This window comes from Rhinolophus sinicus, linkage group LG04 (genome assembly GCF_036562045.2).
Source record: "Rhinolophus sinicus isolate RSC01 linkage group LG04, ASM3656204v1, whole genome shotgun sequence".
In the NCBI taxonomy this organism is placed as follows: Eukaryota; Metazoa; Chordata; class Mammalia; order Chiroptera; family Rhinolophidae; genus Rhinolophus; species Rhinolophus sinicus.
In genome coordinates, this window is record NC_133754.1 from 9,005,416 (window position 1) to 9,023,880 (window position 18,465).

The following is an 18,465-nucleotide window of genomic DNA, read 5'->3' on the forward strand; positions in this document are numbered from 1 at the left end:
ACACAGTGTCCAAGGTTTTCATTGTACTTATGGGAAGAAGAGGAAAAAGTCCATTTACTTCATGTCTGCAGGAGAAGACAGTGTCAGCATTGACTTTTAAAAGTGTGCTGGGCAGAACAGCAGCGTGTGAAGTTTTAAAGTGAGATTGCAGAATTTGCACTCGTTTTCATACAGAAACTTTGCTGATTGTCATTGAACCATGTCCACCCATAAAACAAGCCATCTGTTTAGCAGCATTGACCTGGAACATAGGAAGGGCTTGCCTCTGTCCTTGTGGGAATACAAAGGAAACAAAACAGATACTGGCATCGGTGATCTTCCAGTCTATTTGGGACAAAAAGATCATCGTGTACAAAATAATCAGAAGGAAATGTTACATTGTACTGCAGTCCACAAGGAGGGGATAAATGTCATTCGCGAATATGATCAGATTATCAACTAAATATGCTCCTTTCAGTCCTCTTTTGTTTTTCCCCCCCAGTCCTCTTAGAAGTAGTTTATTACATAGACTTGTCCCATTTTATTCGGTATTTAACTTGAAGCTATTATGTGCCCGACCACTGTGCTTAAATCTAGGATATATAGAGGGTGCCAAAAAAATGTACGCACAGGACTTGTATGTATTCATCTTTCATTATCGATATATATTGAGTGTTACAATTTTAATACAGTTTTCCTTTCTTAAAATGTGTATACATTTTTTGGGCACCCCCTGTAAGTATTAGTAAACTCTGCTCCTTGTGTTTTAGAATCTCTCAGCTTTAGTTGGAGCTAGGGGAGTGAAGCAGGTATAAGAAGGCAGACCCTTAAAATTATAACGGTGCAGTGTGATACACATTATATTAGTGGTAATTACACTCATACAGAAAACAAATTCTACAAGGAGAGAGTCCTGAAAAGGGTCAGAGAAGGCAACAGAGAGATGGTGATATGTTGTGTTTGGAGGATAACTAAAGACTTAAAAAACACTGGGGTGGAGAAGAGTGTCCCATGCAAAGGAAGGGAGCTTGGCATAGAGTGTGGACAGGGTTATAGTGCAGTTTCAGTGTAATAATAGGGTGGGTAGCTTTATACATTTGCCAGTAACACAGCTGATGATTTAAAAATGTTTGGATTTTAGTAATTCCTACTAGTCTTTGCTGTGATCCAAGTCAATGGGTTTGTGTTGCATTAAGATAACAAATGTCCCGAAGGTCTTTTCAATGTATTTATGAATATGCGAAGGTTGTTGGTAGGTGGTAAATGCAGTTGATGGTAAATAGATAACCAGTTCTTTACCTAGACATTGACTTTGTGTACCTGTGTGTGTGCACTTTGATTTCAAAAAAACTCCAGCATATACTTGCATATATTTGGTACAGAGAGAGCATTAAGAAGGGGCTCTTCAAGTTCTGTCCAAGTGGTACAGGTTTACTTTCCTGGTCTTCACTGTCCTCGGTAAAAGAGATGACATCATCATTCTCTTTGGGAGCCAGTTTTAGTTTCACCTGAGAGTAGTTTTGCCACATATGCCTCTGTGCTGATTAGCAGAGGGAGATGCAGTGCTTTATAGGACAGATGTGAGCGAACATGGTGAAAAATATTGTTTTGATTATATCGAGAATTAATCTATTTCTATTTCTTATTGCAGATGGAGTCTGGTGGTACAGTTTTGAGCACCAACTGGTCTGATGTAGGTAAAAGGAAAGTTGAAATCAATCCTCCTGATGACATGGAATGGAAAAAGTACTAAATAAATCAATTTGCTACCATTGCATTGCATATAGTCAGCCAATGCCCATTGTGTATTAATATTGCATTCTTGAATTTTGAACACTGGGGATCTTTTTGAAAGATTATACCTCTTTACCTCTTTGTGCTTTAGAAGGTATTTTCCTTCAAAGTGTTTTAAGAGTCTAATGAAGATCCTGTTGTATCACTCTGTCCTTAAGGATTTCAGACATGCTGAAGTGGACTGAACTTGCTACGAGATAGATCAGTTCTACCCAGTTGTGGGAGTGCAGAGTTGTTATGGGATATCTCTGGTTATTGCCTTATTTTCAATGCAGTATTCTGTTAATAATTTATCAGACTTGGCAACTTTGAGTGAGCATAGATTTTTTTAACTTCAGTGTAATATTGTTTGCTTTTAAAAACTGCTTTTGAATGGAGTTGTAAATACAATTTTTCTATGAACAGGTTTGGATTATTTACCCTTTTCTTAAGTTTTTAATGAGAATGTTGAGAAATTACTGCTCACAGGGATTTCCCATTCGGTTCTTTTTGTGGGAAATATTTGTAATTGCACTGAGATTTTGGTCCTTACTTTCCAAATTCCTGTATAAAAACATAGACACCTGAGTTTAACATGCTGCAAATTTAACTGTACTGAAGGCTAACCTGTGAAGATGAGAAGAGTTATTAATGAAAGGCCAACTCCACTTCTTGCTGCTTTTGCCACAGCAGGATTCATGAAAGTACAGCACTGGTGGTTCGGTTTGGTTTTTGTAGGGGTTTTTGTTTTTTTCTCGTTATTAGAAAATCTCTCGTCTCACATCCCCATGATTACTTTGGTTTCAGTGGTTTGGGGCAGCTGCTGAGAGAGTCAATGAATACGTATATATTCCATATCTATTTAGTAACTGTTTGTAGTGAGGAACTCCTCTGCCTGCACAGCTGAGGGTAGGGTGAATGGGAGGCAAACCAGCCAGCATTTCAGCCTCCAAAGCATGGGAATTGAGTGCCTTCCTTCTGGTCCTTTCACATGAAGTGTAGGGTTGGTCATAAGGAAAATGGTGGTAGGGTGATACTAGCCCCTGCCGCTACAGGTTGTTAGAGCTCGTTTAAGCATGTCGTTGTTGTCACGTGTCCTGCTTACCGAGAGCTACAGGCTACAGTTTTTGTTCTTGAACACTGAAGGAAAAAGCAAAATTAAGTTCTTGCTTATATGAATTTCTAAAATTTTCTCCTTAGGGAAAAAATTAGTGAATTCTGCATTCTCTATGTTAAATTTTCTCAGTCCTAACAGGCAGGGAGACTGTTGTTACCGAGGTGATAAGTCGGGTACACGGCCCGACCCCAGGGACAAGAATCCTGGCCCCAGCACGTCTCTGCCACTAACGAGCTTTATAATCTGCAACAGGTTTAGCCGATTAGTCTTAGTTACTTTATCTGTAAATAATCTATAGGGTCTTAGAGCAGTACATCAGTTTCCGAACGTAATCAATTCTGGAAGACCCTTCGAGTTCTGAAACATTGGAAAACAGCCGACAGCTAGGCCTCAGGATCTTACACTCAGCGGAAGCCACGTGACATGTTCAACTTCTGATGCGTGTTTGAAAACCGAAGCATTTACCCAGGTTTACGGTGTTCGTAAACCGAAATGTGGGTCAACGGAGATGTTCGAAAATCGAGGTACCACTGTATAATTAAAATTCCATGATTCTAATAAGGAAACATTTTTGTCACTTAAGAGCAATTTTTTTCTTAATAACACTTATAATAGAAGTTGGTTTTAAAAAAAAAATTTAGTACTAGTTTTGCCTGTATTTTAAAGGATACATTATATCTAAAGTATGTTTATCTATTGGCTATATTTGTTTAGTTGTAGGATTCAGAATTTTGCTGAGCCAAATGGAGTTCCTCGTATACTGGGCTATGTTATAGAACTGTAAAATGTACTTGGTCTAAAGACAATAGATTTATTGGTAAAGAGGGGAATTTGAAGAAGTAGGTTAGACTGTTGTCCTGAAGGGCCACTCCCAAGTACTGCTTCCCTGTCACCTTAACATTATCCTTATTCTCTGTCTTAGCTTAGCTCTTGGTCTCGCTTTCTTTCCAGATTCCCACTCTCAGGTCTCACGTTTTGGTTCTCTTAGCACTCTAGTTAACCTTTTGCTTCTTCCAAAGGTACGTGGTTTTTTCAGTGTTTCTTTTTAAGGTTTAGTCCTGGAATCCACTTTTTTTCCCTTCACCATAGATTCTTCATCTGTCTCCTGCTTTCTGTAATCACTTGCACCTAGTGACTTCCCAGAATTCCCTCACTGTCTTCAAAGAATCCTGAGTGGGATAATCTACTTCTTTGAACTCTGCTATCAAGTAGTCTCTTAGATGGCTGTACATAGGTTTGAGACATCAGGTTCAATTTTGATAATTCAGCCTTGTATCCTAAGCCACTCAGTTGCTAACTAACAAGTTTAGTCTTCAGTATTGGCAATTATTGGCCACTTTAAAGAAATATTGTTTTCTTTATCTTTTTTTTTTAGATTTGTATTTAAATATAGCTAATATATTATATTATATTAGTTTCAGGTGTTCACAGTAGTTATTCAACATTTATATACCGAAAGAAGTGATCACCATATTAAGTCCAACAACCATCTGACGCTATCCTATGCCATCATAATATTGACTGTATTCCCTATACCGTACATTACATCCCCATGACTGACTTGTTTTATATTTGGAAATTTGAATCTCTTATTCACCTTTTCTCCCTTTTTTAAATCTTTCGATTATAGTTGACATGCAGTATTATTTTATATTAATTGCAGGGGTACAGTATAGCGGTTAGACATTTGTATAATTTAAGAACTGATCCCCCTGACTAGTCTGATACCACCTGGCACTGTACATAGTTATTACCATATTATTGACTACATTCTCTGTGCTTTACATCCCCATGACTATTTTGTAACTCCCAGTTTGTACTTCTTAATTCCTTCCCCTTTTTCACCCATTCCAATCTCCTCTCCCAACTGGCAACCATCAAAATGTTATCTATGAGTTATTTCTTTATTTGGTTCTTTAGATTCCACACCTAAGCGAAATCAACATTGCATCTGTCTTTCTCTGTCTGACACTCCACTCAACACATCACCCTCCAGGTCCATCCATGCTGCCACAGATGGCGAGAACCCATTCTCTTCCATGGCTGAGCAATACTCCATTGTATATATGTACCACCACCTCTTTGTGCATTCATCCATTGACGGGCACCCAGGCTGCTTCCACATCTTGGCCATTGTAAAGAGTACTGCAGTGAACATATGGCTGCACACGTCGGCTTGAAGTAGCATTTTGGGTTTCTTTGGATAATTACCCAGAAGTGAGATTACTGGGTCCTTCTTTGTCACTTGCCTTTGTTTTAAAGTCTGTTTCGTCTGGTATAAGTATTGGTACCCCAGTTTTTGTTTGTTTTTTTTTCATTTCCATTTTCATGAATATCTTTTTCCCATCACTTTAAGTCTGTGTGTATCTTTTGATCTGAAGTGAGTCTCTTGTAGGCAGCATATGAAAGCGTCTTGTTTTCTTATCCATTCAACCACCCTGTCTTTTGATTGGAGCATTTAATCCGTTCACATTTAAAGTAATTGTTGATAGATATGTAGTTATTGCCATTTTATTATTCATTATTTTTTTATTTTTTTGTCTTAAGTCACTCTAACATTCTCTGTAATACTAGTTGGTGGTGAGGCATTCCTTTACCTTTTTCTTGTCTGGGAAGCTCTTTATCTGTCCTTCAATTCTAAATGATAGCTTTGCTGGGTAGAGTAATCTTGGTTGTAGGTCGTTGCTTTTCATCACTTTGAGTATTTCCTGCTAATCCCTTGTGGAATGCACGGTTTCTGTTGAGAAATCAGCTGACAGTCTTGGGAGCTCCCTTGTAAGTAACTCCTTTTTTCTTTCTGCTTTTAAGATTCTCTTTGTCTTTAACCTTTGGCATTTTAACTGTGATGTGTCTTGTTGTGGGCCTGTTGGGCTTCATTTTGTTTGGGACTCTGTGCTTCCTGGGCTTGTGTGTCTATTTCCTTTGCCAAGTTAGGGAAGTTTTCCATCATTATTTCATTTTGGGGGGTTCTTTTTTCTTTTTGCTGTTCTGATTGGATGTTTTCTGCTACCTTATCTTCCAAATTCCTGATTCAGTCCTCTGCTTCATCTAATCTACTGTTGATTCCCTATAATGTATTCTTCATTTCCATTATTGTATTCTTTATTCCTGACTGGTTTTTTTTTATGTTTTCTGTCTCCATTTTTATGTTTTCTATCTCTTTGTTGAAGTTCTCCCTGAGATCACTGACCTTATAACCAGTGTTTTAAACTGTTCATCTGATAGATTGCTTGTCTCCATTTTGTTTAGTTCTTTCTCTGCAGTTTTGTTCTGTTGTTTATTTGGGACATGTTTCTTTGTCTCCCCATTTTGGCTGCCTCCCTGTGTTTGTTTCTATGTATTAGGTAGAGCTGCTATGCCTCCTGGTCTTCATAGAGTGGCCTTATGTAGTAGATGTCCTGTGGGACTACTCAGTGGCTCAGTCTCCCTGGTCACCTGAGCTGGGTAATCCAGGTATGTTCCTTCTGTGGGTTGTGTGTGCCCACCTGTTGTAGTTGAGACTTGATTGCTCTTTGCAGGCAATGGGAAGGATTGACCCTCAGGCTCACTGGTTGTGAGGACTGGCTGTGACTACAGTGGAGAAGCTGTGGTGCAGGGCCTGACCCTACAGAACAGGGTTTGCTTTAGCAGGGCTCTGGTGCCTGCCCAGTCTGCCCTTTGGGTGTGTCATCCTTGGAGGTGGTCGGGTGAAGCTCCACCCTGGTCTGAAGCTGGCTACTGCGCCTGCCAGCCCCTGAGCCTCCTGGGAAGGGACCCCTTGCAGGCCAAGTTCAGTCACAGTCTGTGCCCTGCCTACAGCCACTGGGAATGACCCAGAAAGCAATTCAGAGCTGGCCACCACCTCTGCTGCCTGGAGCTGCCTTGAGAGGCTAAGCCACGAGCCAAGGCCTGCTGCCGCTAGTGCCGGGCTTAGGGCTGCTCAGCCAGAGGTATGGAGTATGCGGAAGCCACATGATGCTTGTTTGGGTTTTGTGAACTTTTGAGAGGTTTTAGGAAAGTCTTAGCATGAGCCAAGGCAGGCTGTTTATACAGAAAAGACCCTGGAAGCAGCTTCAGTGTGCCAGATAGCTGGGTGGGGCGTGGTCTCAGGGAACCAGGGCGGGGCAGATGTCAGGTCATAGCCAATTTGATGGAGACTCAGGTATCACGTCTGCGTGCGTGCGTCTGCACGCAGGGAGGGGAAGGCTCAACAAAAAACGATGGCTTCCGCCAGCTCCTCCATGTAGGAGACAGCTGTCCCTTCAGCCCTCACCCTGAAGCTAATCAATTCAGTTCCTCTCCACGTGTCCCTGGCACCTTTGGAGCTGCTGCCCCAGCACCGGAGCTCAGAGCGAGGGATTCCATCAGCGGGTAAGTCTGTGCACAGGCCTTTTAAGTGGAGCACCAGGGAGTGCAGCTGCCCTCCGCTCACTCGGCCACAGTCTCCGCTGGGTTTCACAGCCAGAGGTTCTGGGGACACCTCTCCCCTGCCCTGAAACTCTGGGCTGGCACCCCTCGCTTCTCAGGGGGGTGATCTTCGCAGCCGAGATAATCCCTCCTGGTTTTTAATGGTCAAACGCAGGTGTGCGGCCAGCCGGTTCCTTAGCTCTGCCTGTCCTCCCAGTCTCTGCGTAGCTTCTGTATGTCTGGTTGGAGGGCTTCTGTTCAGCGGTACGTCAGGTGATTCTCAGTATTGGTGGCTCTGTGGATTAGTTGTAATTGATGTGGTCCTGGGAGGAGGGGAACACAGTGTACCTGCTCTGCCGTCTTAATAGGAAAAAAATCTGTTTTCTCTATGTGGAATGGAGAGAAAGGATGGTTTGCATTGATAACTACAGGGTTTTTTTTTAACGTTTCATTCCTCAGATTTGTGATATTCATTAACTGCAGAACATTGAATTATTATTGTCATTGTGTCCCTGAGCCTGGGAGAAAAGAATTGGACTGTCCTGTATAAATTTTCTGGATAAATTTTAAATAAACATTTAAAATGGGGGTATGTCATGGCGGTTATGAATAGTGCAGGTAGAAATTTTACTTTAGCTCAGCACTTAAGTGTTTTTGGCTGTTCTTGCCCCTTTCACCTTCCTTTTCTCCTCCGGTTAGCTACATCATCACTCTGTCATTCTCTGACATGTATCACTGACCCAGAGCAGTGCTGCCTATTAATTTACCGTCTGATCTGCCCACTACACGTTACTCCTTCCTCGTCCAGATTAATGCGCAGCTCTCTGACTTATAGCTATTACTGATATTTCCAAAAATAGGCAGAACATTTCTGGGTGGAGTGAGTGTGTCTGTGTGAGACATGAGCTACTTTCCTTTGTAACCAGCTCTAGAGAAGTTTATACTCACACCTGCTATTACTGTCCCATAACAATATGGATTTCAGTTATTTTTGCCTTGGAGGAACCAAGGAGAAAAGATAATAAAAGCTAAACAAACAAAATAACGGTTTCTGTGCCAGGAAGTCGTGTGGTCTTAAATAAGAGGGGTCATCAGCATTGATGTGGTTGGTGTCCCTTTGTCCCCAGCTGTGCATATTCTGTTGTGAGATCGTTTTACACACCAGGGGACTTTATTTGGGAAATGTCTGGGAACTTGCGGGAAAATTGGAGGTATGATTTACTCACAGATGTTACTGTTTGGAGCCACCCCGTGATTTGCTTCTGAAATTAATTGAACTCTTAGCTTCTCTTCCTACCTCAGTAAATTTGCCCCCCATTTCAGCTAAAATCACACACATTGCTAATTCATTAAGGCAATTAACAGTGGTAGCTATTCTGTACTAGTACTTTTTATGGATCAGGTGTTACTAAGTGCTTTAGATATGATACCTCATTATAGCAGCCTGTGAAGTCGTGATAGCACCCTGTTACCGATCAGAAAAGCGGGGCTAAAGTTAAGTTTTTGGTCCAAATTCATTCCACTGATGAGTGATGAAGCTGGGATTGGAACCCAGGCCTGTCAGACTCCAGTTCCCATGCATTTAACGACTGACTCCCACTTCAGGCAAATGAGTTGGGTGTGTAATTAATGATTTTTTTTAATAAAGCAACTCTGACAAGCAGAGAATGTGCAAGTTGAATTGTTGAGTTCTTCTTGTGTATGGATGGGAAGATACAATACTGAAATCAGAATATTATCATCAGTTTCCTAAGTAGGAAAGCTTATTTGGAATCCAAATCTCTTGCCTCTTGCCTCAGGGACTCTTGATTTGTATTGAAGGTGCTGTTTTTCTCAAATGCAGATAATTACAGAGAAACCAGCTACCCTTACAACTGCTGTAGGTGTAGGAAGACTGGCACGTTGTGCTGATCCAGTCATTCTTTAAACTTGGGAGCTTTCAAACTGTTTTCATTGTACAGATGCTAAGATTGTTTCAGATTGTTTTTTCCTGGATACGCGTATTAGGGTCAGTGTATGGTTGATTTCTTCAGTAGAATTGGATTCAGGTTTAGTCCCTTTGCCCCAGGCTTTGTTAGCATTGCATACATATTCTGAAGTTTGGCTAGTCTCGGGTCTTAGTTCGGCTAATCTGGGGTCTTCTAAATGTTGCCTTTGCTCTGCCTTCAGAATTGGAATTTCTCATTGTTTTTGCACTGAGGCTTCTCATACCTATCTCATTGACTTTCTTTTTTCTTGTGATTATAGGATTCAGTTGCCCCCCCCCCCAGAGCAGCTAAAATCACACACAAAAAGATGTTTTAAAAACAATACTGTTTGTCCAAAGGCAATTTTCAGTTTATCAAAAAGGATTAGGAAAAGCACCTTCAATGCCTATATGTGGGATTTAAAAAACCATGCTCTGCAGTGCAAGTACAAAAGCTCTAAATAACAGTAACCTGTTGCACATACTTTATGCTTTACGAACATTAGAGGCAGCATTGCATGGTGGTTCCTTGGGATCAAATCCTGGCTGTGTTGTTTACTAGCTGTGTGACAGTGGGCAGATACTTGATGTCTGTGCCTCAGTTTTCCTGTCTGTAAAACTGGGACGATGATAATATCCACCTCTTGGGCTGTTATGTGTTGAATGAGTTAATTACACAATTATTTTTTCCAGTCCAGAAGACTATAAAAACTGTGTGTGCGTGCGTGTGCGAGACTCAGTGGTACAAAACCTGACAGTGAACTTACAATAGGAATGGTCGTATTTTCCTGCAGAAATAATGTTTAATTAGAGAATGCTAGCACAGTTCCTGCTGAGGCTGTTACAGAATAGATCGTATATCTATATTGTATGCTAAAATATGAAATTCAGAATTCAGAAACATATCTGGCTCCAAGGGTTTTGGAAGAATTGTGTACCTGTATATGTAAAGTGCAGAAAGCAGTACTTAATATTGCTGGAGCATCAGTTTATATGCATTTAGGATGCGAGGTTCAAATCCTGCAGGAAGTCGTCGTCTTATAAGCTCAGTCCTTCCGGATTCCTTCCAGATTAAGGATTCTGTCTGAGGAAAGTATATCAACTAGTTAAAAATTGTTAGTATAAATTTTAAAATGTGTGCTTTGAGAGCATAAGAGTTCATAGAAAAGTTTTAAATTGAATGAGTAGTCGTTTCTCTTAAGTATTGTCAGTAGTACTTTAAAAAGAATCAAAGTGATGACGGTGGCAGAAGATACAAACTATAGTATGTTAAGAGGCTTCCTTCCAGAAGTTCTCGGATTTTAATTCCATTTTAATTTAAATCTCAAAACAGTAACGTTGTTAGGGTTTATAATAACAAGGTGCGAAATTGCACAGCATGAAAAGCGGGGATTTTTGTCCTGGTACTTCCATCCGTGTAGAGAAGCTGATGTTTTAGTAAGTTAGGTCATCGATCCTGTTTCGCCCCAGAGAATCAGTGAGGCGCCGAGATGAGTGTGTGCCCTCCTTTGTGTGCGACACCACCGTGGGCGCAGGCTTGGGGTGCTCCTCCCCCAGCTGCCACTCTGTGCTGATCGTTTGTACTCTAGCCTTTACCTTTTCTGTGACGTAATTGACTGCAAACGAACACTTGCATTAAGTTAGCTGAGGTTGGGGATGTATTTTCAGTGCCCATGAAATGTGCTAAGGAATTGGATGCATTTTCTTGGCTTTATTATTATTTTGCCATTTATTAGTTACAAATGATCACTTTCTTTCATTTCTATTCTACCACAGAGGCAACTAACTGTTTTATAGTGGAAAGGATACTAACTAACATGTGAATCTAGAATCTTAAAATCTCAGTTCCAATATTTTATATTTTAATACTGGTGTGTTTTGAGGATAAGTGACTTACTCCTTCTGCACTTTTTTCTCATCTATAACTCTGGGATAATTACGTCTCAGGATTGTGAGGATTTGACTTAAGTCCTGACTCAGTATGTGACCAGTAAATGTTACTTAAATATAAAATCCTTGATTTTTTTTTTTTCCTCAGTCCTGTTGAGTAGTGACATTCGTAAAAGGGGAACAAGTCTGACTTTCACCTGCTATCTAAGGGCTTGCATAATTCAGCCTCAGGCAAGTTTGTGAGTCCCATCTGTCACGGCTTCACTGTGTCCCTAAGCTCTAGGCACAAAGAATACTCTAGGGGTCAGAAACGTTTTCTGTAAAGGGCCATAGAGAGAATGCTTTGCAGGCCGCGTACAGTCTCTGTTGCATATTCTTGGTTTTAGTTTGCACACCCCTGCACTGTCTGAATATCCCTTGTATTTCCATTCCTTCTTCTACCCAACCTGGGAAGCTTCAGTTTCCTACTGATGTGTCCAAACTGAGCTCATATGCCACTTCCAGGAAAGCTGTATAATCTTGTGTGATTCGGTCAACGGCTGACTGTGTAGCAATTGGATTTGGTTATTTGCTTATGGCTGAGGCATCCATTAGATCCTGCTAGTTATACCAAAACCACCGTGTCTCATGAGCATGTTTGAGAGTCTGATCTGTTTTCCATCAGATCACTACAGTTGTCTGTTTTCTTCTCCCATGTGACTGAGCTGCCTAGAAGTGGGGGGCTGGGGGCGGTGGCCGGCGGGGAATGCACCCTCAGAATTTGATAGATTGATGGATGCATGCATTTGCTTGTGATCTTCACCCTGCAAAGAATGTCCATGTTCTGTTCTTTCTTTAACTGCCCCCACTTAGAATGACAGTACTGTCCTGCCAGCCCCGCTCCATACCCCTGCAGGGTAGTCTGCTCCTCCAGCTGTGCCGCCCACTCCCCTTTATGCCTCTCACGGGACCTCTCCCAGTTCCAGTGGTTTTAGGGCTGTTTGCAGGCGGGGTCTCGTTTTACTCTGTGTCCTTGCTCAGTCTCAGTGTTACTTTCTTAGCTTTGGTACTCAAGTGTCAGAACTGTTACTTTACCCCAAACTAAATAATTAGTGTTTAAAAGTTTCCTTTTTTTATATCATGCCCTTGAAATTGATCGTTTATTCATCGATATGATATGGTAGTAATTTTTTAAGTATGGTCATGAGAGCTAAATCTGACTTGTTCCTAAATTATCTACATTATTGGAAGGAATAGCAGTTATATAACTAATCAAAACCAGTGTGATATCCAAGTATTTTTTGTTTTGCTGTTTAATTTTCAGATTCCTTTTTTTGGGCGGGGGGAGAGGGGGTCCTAATTGTCTGTGCATGTTGCCTTAGAGAAGGGCCTGAAATTTCTTTTCTCGTCAGGTCAGTCATCCTTTCAGAAGAAATCTTGAGCCTCAGGAACTTGGGTAGAGTGAGGGAGGCCAGAGATTTACAAAGCCAGGCATGGCATTGGTTTCGGCCTGTGGAGCCGAAACCGTTTGAAAACCAAGAGTAAGTCAAGCAATTTCATTTATAAGCATCCCAACTTCGGACAAAATTTGAACTGCTTACTCTAGTACATTTTCTCTGGAAGAACCCCAAAGAAATTTTGAGCATTGAATACTATATGAGTCATTGGTGAGGGCAACATGCTTTATTTTTTAACAGTGTTAACACCCTCATGGTCTTTCCATCGAAAACCATATACTTTTTCGTGGAGTGTGTTTCCAGTTTAGTACAGGTAGTGGGGTGATACAGGTAAGTGAAAAGTACATAGTTTGTGATATACCCGGTTACTCACTGATCCACACTGAGTGCCACGTGTGTGCCAGACCCTGTTCGAGGCAGTAGGAGCACACTGGTCAATGAAACACGATTCCCTGCCTTATGGAGCTTAAGCTTATGGGGGAAAGAAGCAAAATGCTTATTAAATGGTGGTAAGTGCTAAGGAAAAAAACTGCAAAGAGGAGAAGAGGTGCTTGAAATTTGAGACAGGAGACCGAGTAAGAACTCGGTCAGATGACATTTGAATGCAGACTCGCAGGAAGCGGGGGGATGAGCCCTGCACGTAGGTGAGGGCACTCCCAGCGGAAGGCCCAGCAGATGGGAAGGCCTGGATGCAGGAGTGAGCAAGGGTCAAGATCACCGATGGATGGGTGCGGGGGGAGTGAGGGACCTGGATCGCGTAGGGCCTTGCCAGGTGACGCACGTGGAATGATGGTAGCCAAGACCAGGGCCTGTCCCAGCCTCATGGAGGTCCTGTTGTCCTCAATGCTGTCAACATTTTACCTGTTGTCTTTTTAAATTTTCTAATTTTTATCAAATGTGCATACAGTCAAATCAAATTTACTTTATAGACCTAGCGGATTGCAGTGTAGTTTTACTCAAAATATCTGATGGTGTTGATGTGAATGAGTTATGGTATTTGAGTTAATGGGTCTGTGGGAATCCCTCAGTCTCAATACTCACCTGATTTCTCCCTTTCCTCCTTACATACTAAATTACGGGTAATACCACATTTTAAAGTAATCTTTGTTTAGCAAAGCTATTTCTTGTTCTGCAATATAAATACAGTTACAGCAGAATGGATAGGGAGACAATTGGATTAAACAGAATAGCTGGTTATGAACACTTAAGGATAAGTGTGGCAGAGGAGTTTGTGTTTAATAGAAATCGAAATCGGATCAGCAAATCAGCTCTTTTTTATGTGCCGTCTGCCAAGACTAGAAATAGCTTTGGTACCTATTACTTCCTTAAACTTGTATTTGCAGTATATCCCCTGTCAATATGAGTAGACAAAACAAAGAAAAATAAGATCAGAATTTTAGATCTGGAATAAATCTTAAATACTGTCTAATCCAACCTTTGTTTTCTAGAACACTCTTGTATACTTTTTTCTTCATAACAGTTCTTTAACATAATTCACATAGATAGTTGGTGATAGAATTAGAATCTAACTCACCTAAAACTTAAATTATTTACCCTAATCTTGTACTCACCTTCTAACAGTTGCCCCAAATATCAGGCAACTAAAACTTACAGTATGGGCAGATAATGCGGTATAACATACAGCACAGTGGTTGTCAGACTTGATGGTGAATACGCTTGTTTTTTTAAAAAATGCAGGCCTTTTTGGCTTCCTTCCTGAGAATTTGAACCAGTAGGTTCGGGATAGGGCCCAGGAAATCTGTTTTTAATGAACTGGTGATTTTGAATGGAAGGAATGACCTGGGACATTGCCCCTAAAAACTCTGATTTCAAGGAGTAAAGGGGAGAATAAAGAAGTGAAGTTAGCACTAATCCTCTATAATGTCCTATGTCGATAAATTTTAGAAAAGAGTAAAAAGCTACTTGGGCACTTGTTTTTTGAAGACTTTGTTTCCTCCTTACATGATGTAGAGGCAGTGGAGAGATGTGCGGTCATGATTTTTGTTCCTCTGTCACTAGAACCTTAGGGTCGTTGTAATCAAGTTACTAATCTTTATAGCTGCTTCGTGCTGCCCGTGATGAAAGAAAATCTGTTTCAGTCGAAGTGAAAAGTTGAGACAATTTGGACAAGATGCTGGTTTATCACTGATGAGGTGCTACTAAAATTGAGCAGAGAATACTTAGTAATCTCAGTGTTCATTGCACTGACATGAGGCACTGTTTCTTCTGTAGCAACTGGAACATTCTCAGACGTTGCCTGGTTACATGTCGGTGGTAAGTGAATATTAACATCATGGTGCTGGTGGATAGGTAGGTCGGATGGCATTGTGGGTTAGGACACATCCTGTGGGGATGGTTTTCAATACATGGTTGTAGTTACCTCGGTAACTAACAGGTAGGAATGGGAATATGGTTTTCATTGAAAAGAAACCACTTGCCTTTAAAAGCGTTATGTGCTGCTAAGAGAAAGTCCACGCCTAACTAGTTTATGCCAGGGTTTGACTGTGTCAGGATAAAGCAAATTCATTATGAAAAGGTAGATAATAGTCTAGGAGACTAGAATATAGGCAGAAAATGTTTCGCAATTAAATAATCCACACCTTGGAAGGCTGACGGACAGGAAGCCACAGAAATCATGTTGTTCTTTTTTTAAAAGTAATTGCAAGTAAATTTGCAAATGTCAGGTTTTTTCCTTTTCTTTTTAAATATGTAGATGTTATTTTCTTCCAAGTTCTCTCGTTGCTAATGAAAATTTTTGTAGCCATGTTAGAGATGAGAAAAAAGGGGTTGAATTTTCTGGCATTCTGATTTGATTATCAGGATTTGATACGAAGAGAATTTTTGTAGAGGAGCCGGCACAAAGAAGACAGAAATATGACATGTAATGTCTGTAAAGTTACTACTAAACTTGTAGAAGGGACTGAGTGGGGTTATAAACGGGTTGTAATAATTTCATGTTGAAGCCTTAGCTATAGCTGAGTGGGTATATACCATTTCCATTCCCGTTCCCTGTTATCACCCACACCCTAAGCAAGACTGCTACATATTTGATCTAAGAACTATTAAGACTTGGAAAAGGGTGAGTAAGCCCGACTTAGGGAATAGCATCAGCTGTTAGCTAGGTTTAGGTCACACGTGCATCACTGTGTACAGATGTACTTGCATTTGTACCGCAAGCACCTAAAAACTGTACGTAAATTGGTTACTTTGGGAGGTAAGCGGTTTAGATAAAACCTACAGTGAGTCCTTTTATTGTTAAAAGTCAGTCAACACTAACTTAACCTGTTTTGTAAATTTGATTCTAATAGTGGGCTCTTTCAAAGTGTAACCTGTATATATGCATATAGATTACGAGCATGCATATATGTACGAAAGCCCTTTACTACAAGTTCAGCTTTCTTTTATAAACACCAAAACTCACTACCTGTAAAATGTTTTTGCTAAAGTTTGCATCATTGACTCAAGTTTATACCTCTGTGTTTGCGATACACTACCAGGGTTATCTCTGCATACAGACTTTTGTAAACTGCCTTCTTCCCCCTCAATAAATCAGTTAACTTTAAGAAAATTGTTACCATTCCTATAAAATCAGTGTTCATAAAACAAATCAGCGTATTCAGCCTATACAGAATAAAAGCAATTTATTCCACTTACACAAGGAATTTCTATTTTGTAAAAATGTAGCTTGTATTTCAGAGTATAATAAAATGTGGTGTTAGAAATAAACTGTTGAGCGGGTTAAGTGATTATTCCAAATATGTTTACTTTCTTAGTGTCAACAGTTCCTTGAGGTGGTGGTGGCAGGCGGTGCAAAGATGAGGTGAACATTTTTTTTAAATTGCGGTGGAAGTTTGTTGTCATATTCAGTGAGATATGTTAGTAACGGAACTTAGAACATCTGTACACACTGGAGCCCAGTAGCAGCATTGCTTCATTTCTCCGCTTAGGCAACAGCAACTGTCACATTGACACCACAGCAGCCCCTCCAGTCTGAGTCAGAAAACCATCCTGTGATGGCCGTAAGGATTGGTTTGCAACACCAGAGAGAATGAAATGAGCTGGAAGGTAACACAGCGTTTATGTGTCTGCTCACAGTCAGGAGTCAGCACAGCAAACCTGGCTGCTTTTGGCAGCTTTTGGACTGGCCCAATAGAACGTAACCTGTGGATAGTGCCAGGTGGTGACAAGTTGGTTTTCTGTACACGTGATTCTTCCCTTTGAAAGCAGGCCTCTAGTTTTCTTCCCTGAGCACAGTTGGAGTCTTCTGTCATTCCTATCCTTAATCCAAACTTGAGTTTTTCCCTGCCCTTAAAATACCTGGTGTTTTTTCCCCTAAGGTGACTTCCGTGGGTCTTTAGTGACTTTTGAGAATACAACATAATTGCATTATTATGAAGTAAATGATGCACCTCCTATATTTTCATTTAATTATGGAGCTTTGCAAAGGGAGCGCCTTTTCAGGGGGCAGCCTGCCTTCCATAATGACATGCGCTCTTCCTTGTAAGTCTGGTACCTGCTCTCTCTTGGAAAGCTACCAAGGTGACCCACCTGAAATGGAAACCTCGCTGGCCCTGGCCCTCTCCTTGCCCCTTCCTTGCCAGAAACCGTTCATCGGTTCCCTATTTCTTCCCCACCAAATTAATACATTCAAAGTTAACATGCAATATAAGATACAGCTGCATTTCCATTTTAATATTTGCTCCCTCAACCTGATGCTTCATTGGCCTGCTTGTACCCTGAAACTTCAGTCTGGCTGTACGGGACCTCGTACCTCTGTCACCTTCACGTGGCTACCGCTGCTCATCTCTCAAGACCGAGCAAAGACCTTCTCTCGCTCCCGTCTTTCTCAAGGTCCTTCTCAAGGTCCTTCGTGTGTACCTAACCCCGCTTATCTATCTCTGAAGAGACCACAAGCTCTTGTGGGCTGGGATCACGGAATCATTTTTTCCCCCTTTTTATTTAGTTCTAGAACCGAGGACAGGTGGCTGGGCCACGGTGAGGTGGGAGATGGTGTGTGGAGACATTGGCAGCTGTTTGCTTAGTTAATAGACTGACAGGCATTTCAAAGACTAAAGGTATAAGATTCCTGACTGTGCCGGATGTAGCTGCTGCCTGAGACCAGTGTGACCAGTGCATACAATTTGGGGTGTGTAGGTCCTTCGTACCTGTTTTTCTGCAGAGGCCTAGCTTGCTGCATATTGCGTTAAATGCAGGCATATTAGCATTCATCTGATAACCAGGTTTTTAAACGTTACGATTTTACAAATTGGCAAACACTACATGTACAGTAATAAGGTATTTAGAACATGAGACTATAGTGAGATCATGGTGTCAAGACCTTTCCATCGTCTCTGAATCGTTTTGGAAAACTTCTGTTTTCCTTAAGAAAGTTCTTTACCTCTCGCATTGTGGGATTCAAAACAAAAAAAATGTCAGAAATATGAAGTACCTGCTCATCTTCCTGATCTAGTATTTCAATTTCTAATGACAGCCCTTGTTCTTGTCAGCGTTCCTGAGAGACTTCATGTCACTCTAAGTAAATAAGCCATTCTGCCTCAGCCGTGTTACTGGGCGAGTGACTGATTGGCCGTCGGACTACACCAGCGGCCCCATTTGTACCGCAGAGGTAGAAACCATTAAGCTGCTTCATGCCCAGGGACCTCTGGCTGACAGCAGGTTGAAAAGAGTGTGAAGACCTGCTTTTCAGGATGTCAATGAAAGTCCTCTTCCCACAAGTCTGATCTGTCTTCAGCTCCATTTTCCATCTTTATCCTAATGTTCTTTTCCTGGATGTGACTCTTGACATAGGGCAGCCACCTGCCAGCACAGACTGTAGATAAAGAATTTCCTATGAGCTGCCTACCCCACTGAGGTGTATGTTTACTCAGATTCCATTGTATGGCCTGTGTTCCTTTCCT

The 18,465-nt window shown here is 41.2% G+C and overlaps 1 protein-coding gene across 2 annotated transcripts in view; it reads left to right on the top strand.

The window, feature by feature from the left end:
* SUGT1 (SGT1 homolog, MIS12 kinetochore complex assembly cochaperone) overlaps positions 1-14,465 on the top strand; it is a 50,028-nt gene extending 35,563 nt beyond the window's left edge. For both annotated transcript variants that reach the window (XM_019755296.2, XM_074329346.1), the window contains exon 13: positions 1,631-14,465. In XM_019755296.2, coding sequence (XP_019610855.1) covers positions 1,631-1,732 — 102 coding nt within the window. In that variant the 3' untranslated portion in view covers positions 1,733-14,465. The remainder of the gene's footprint in view (positions 1-1,630) is intronic.
* The last annotated feature ends 4,000 nt before the right edge of the window (positions 14,466-18,465 follow it).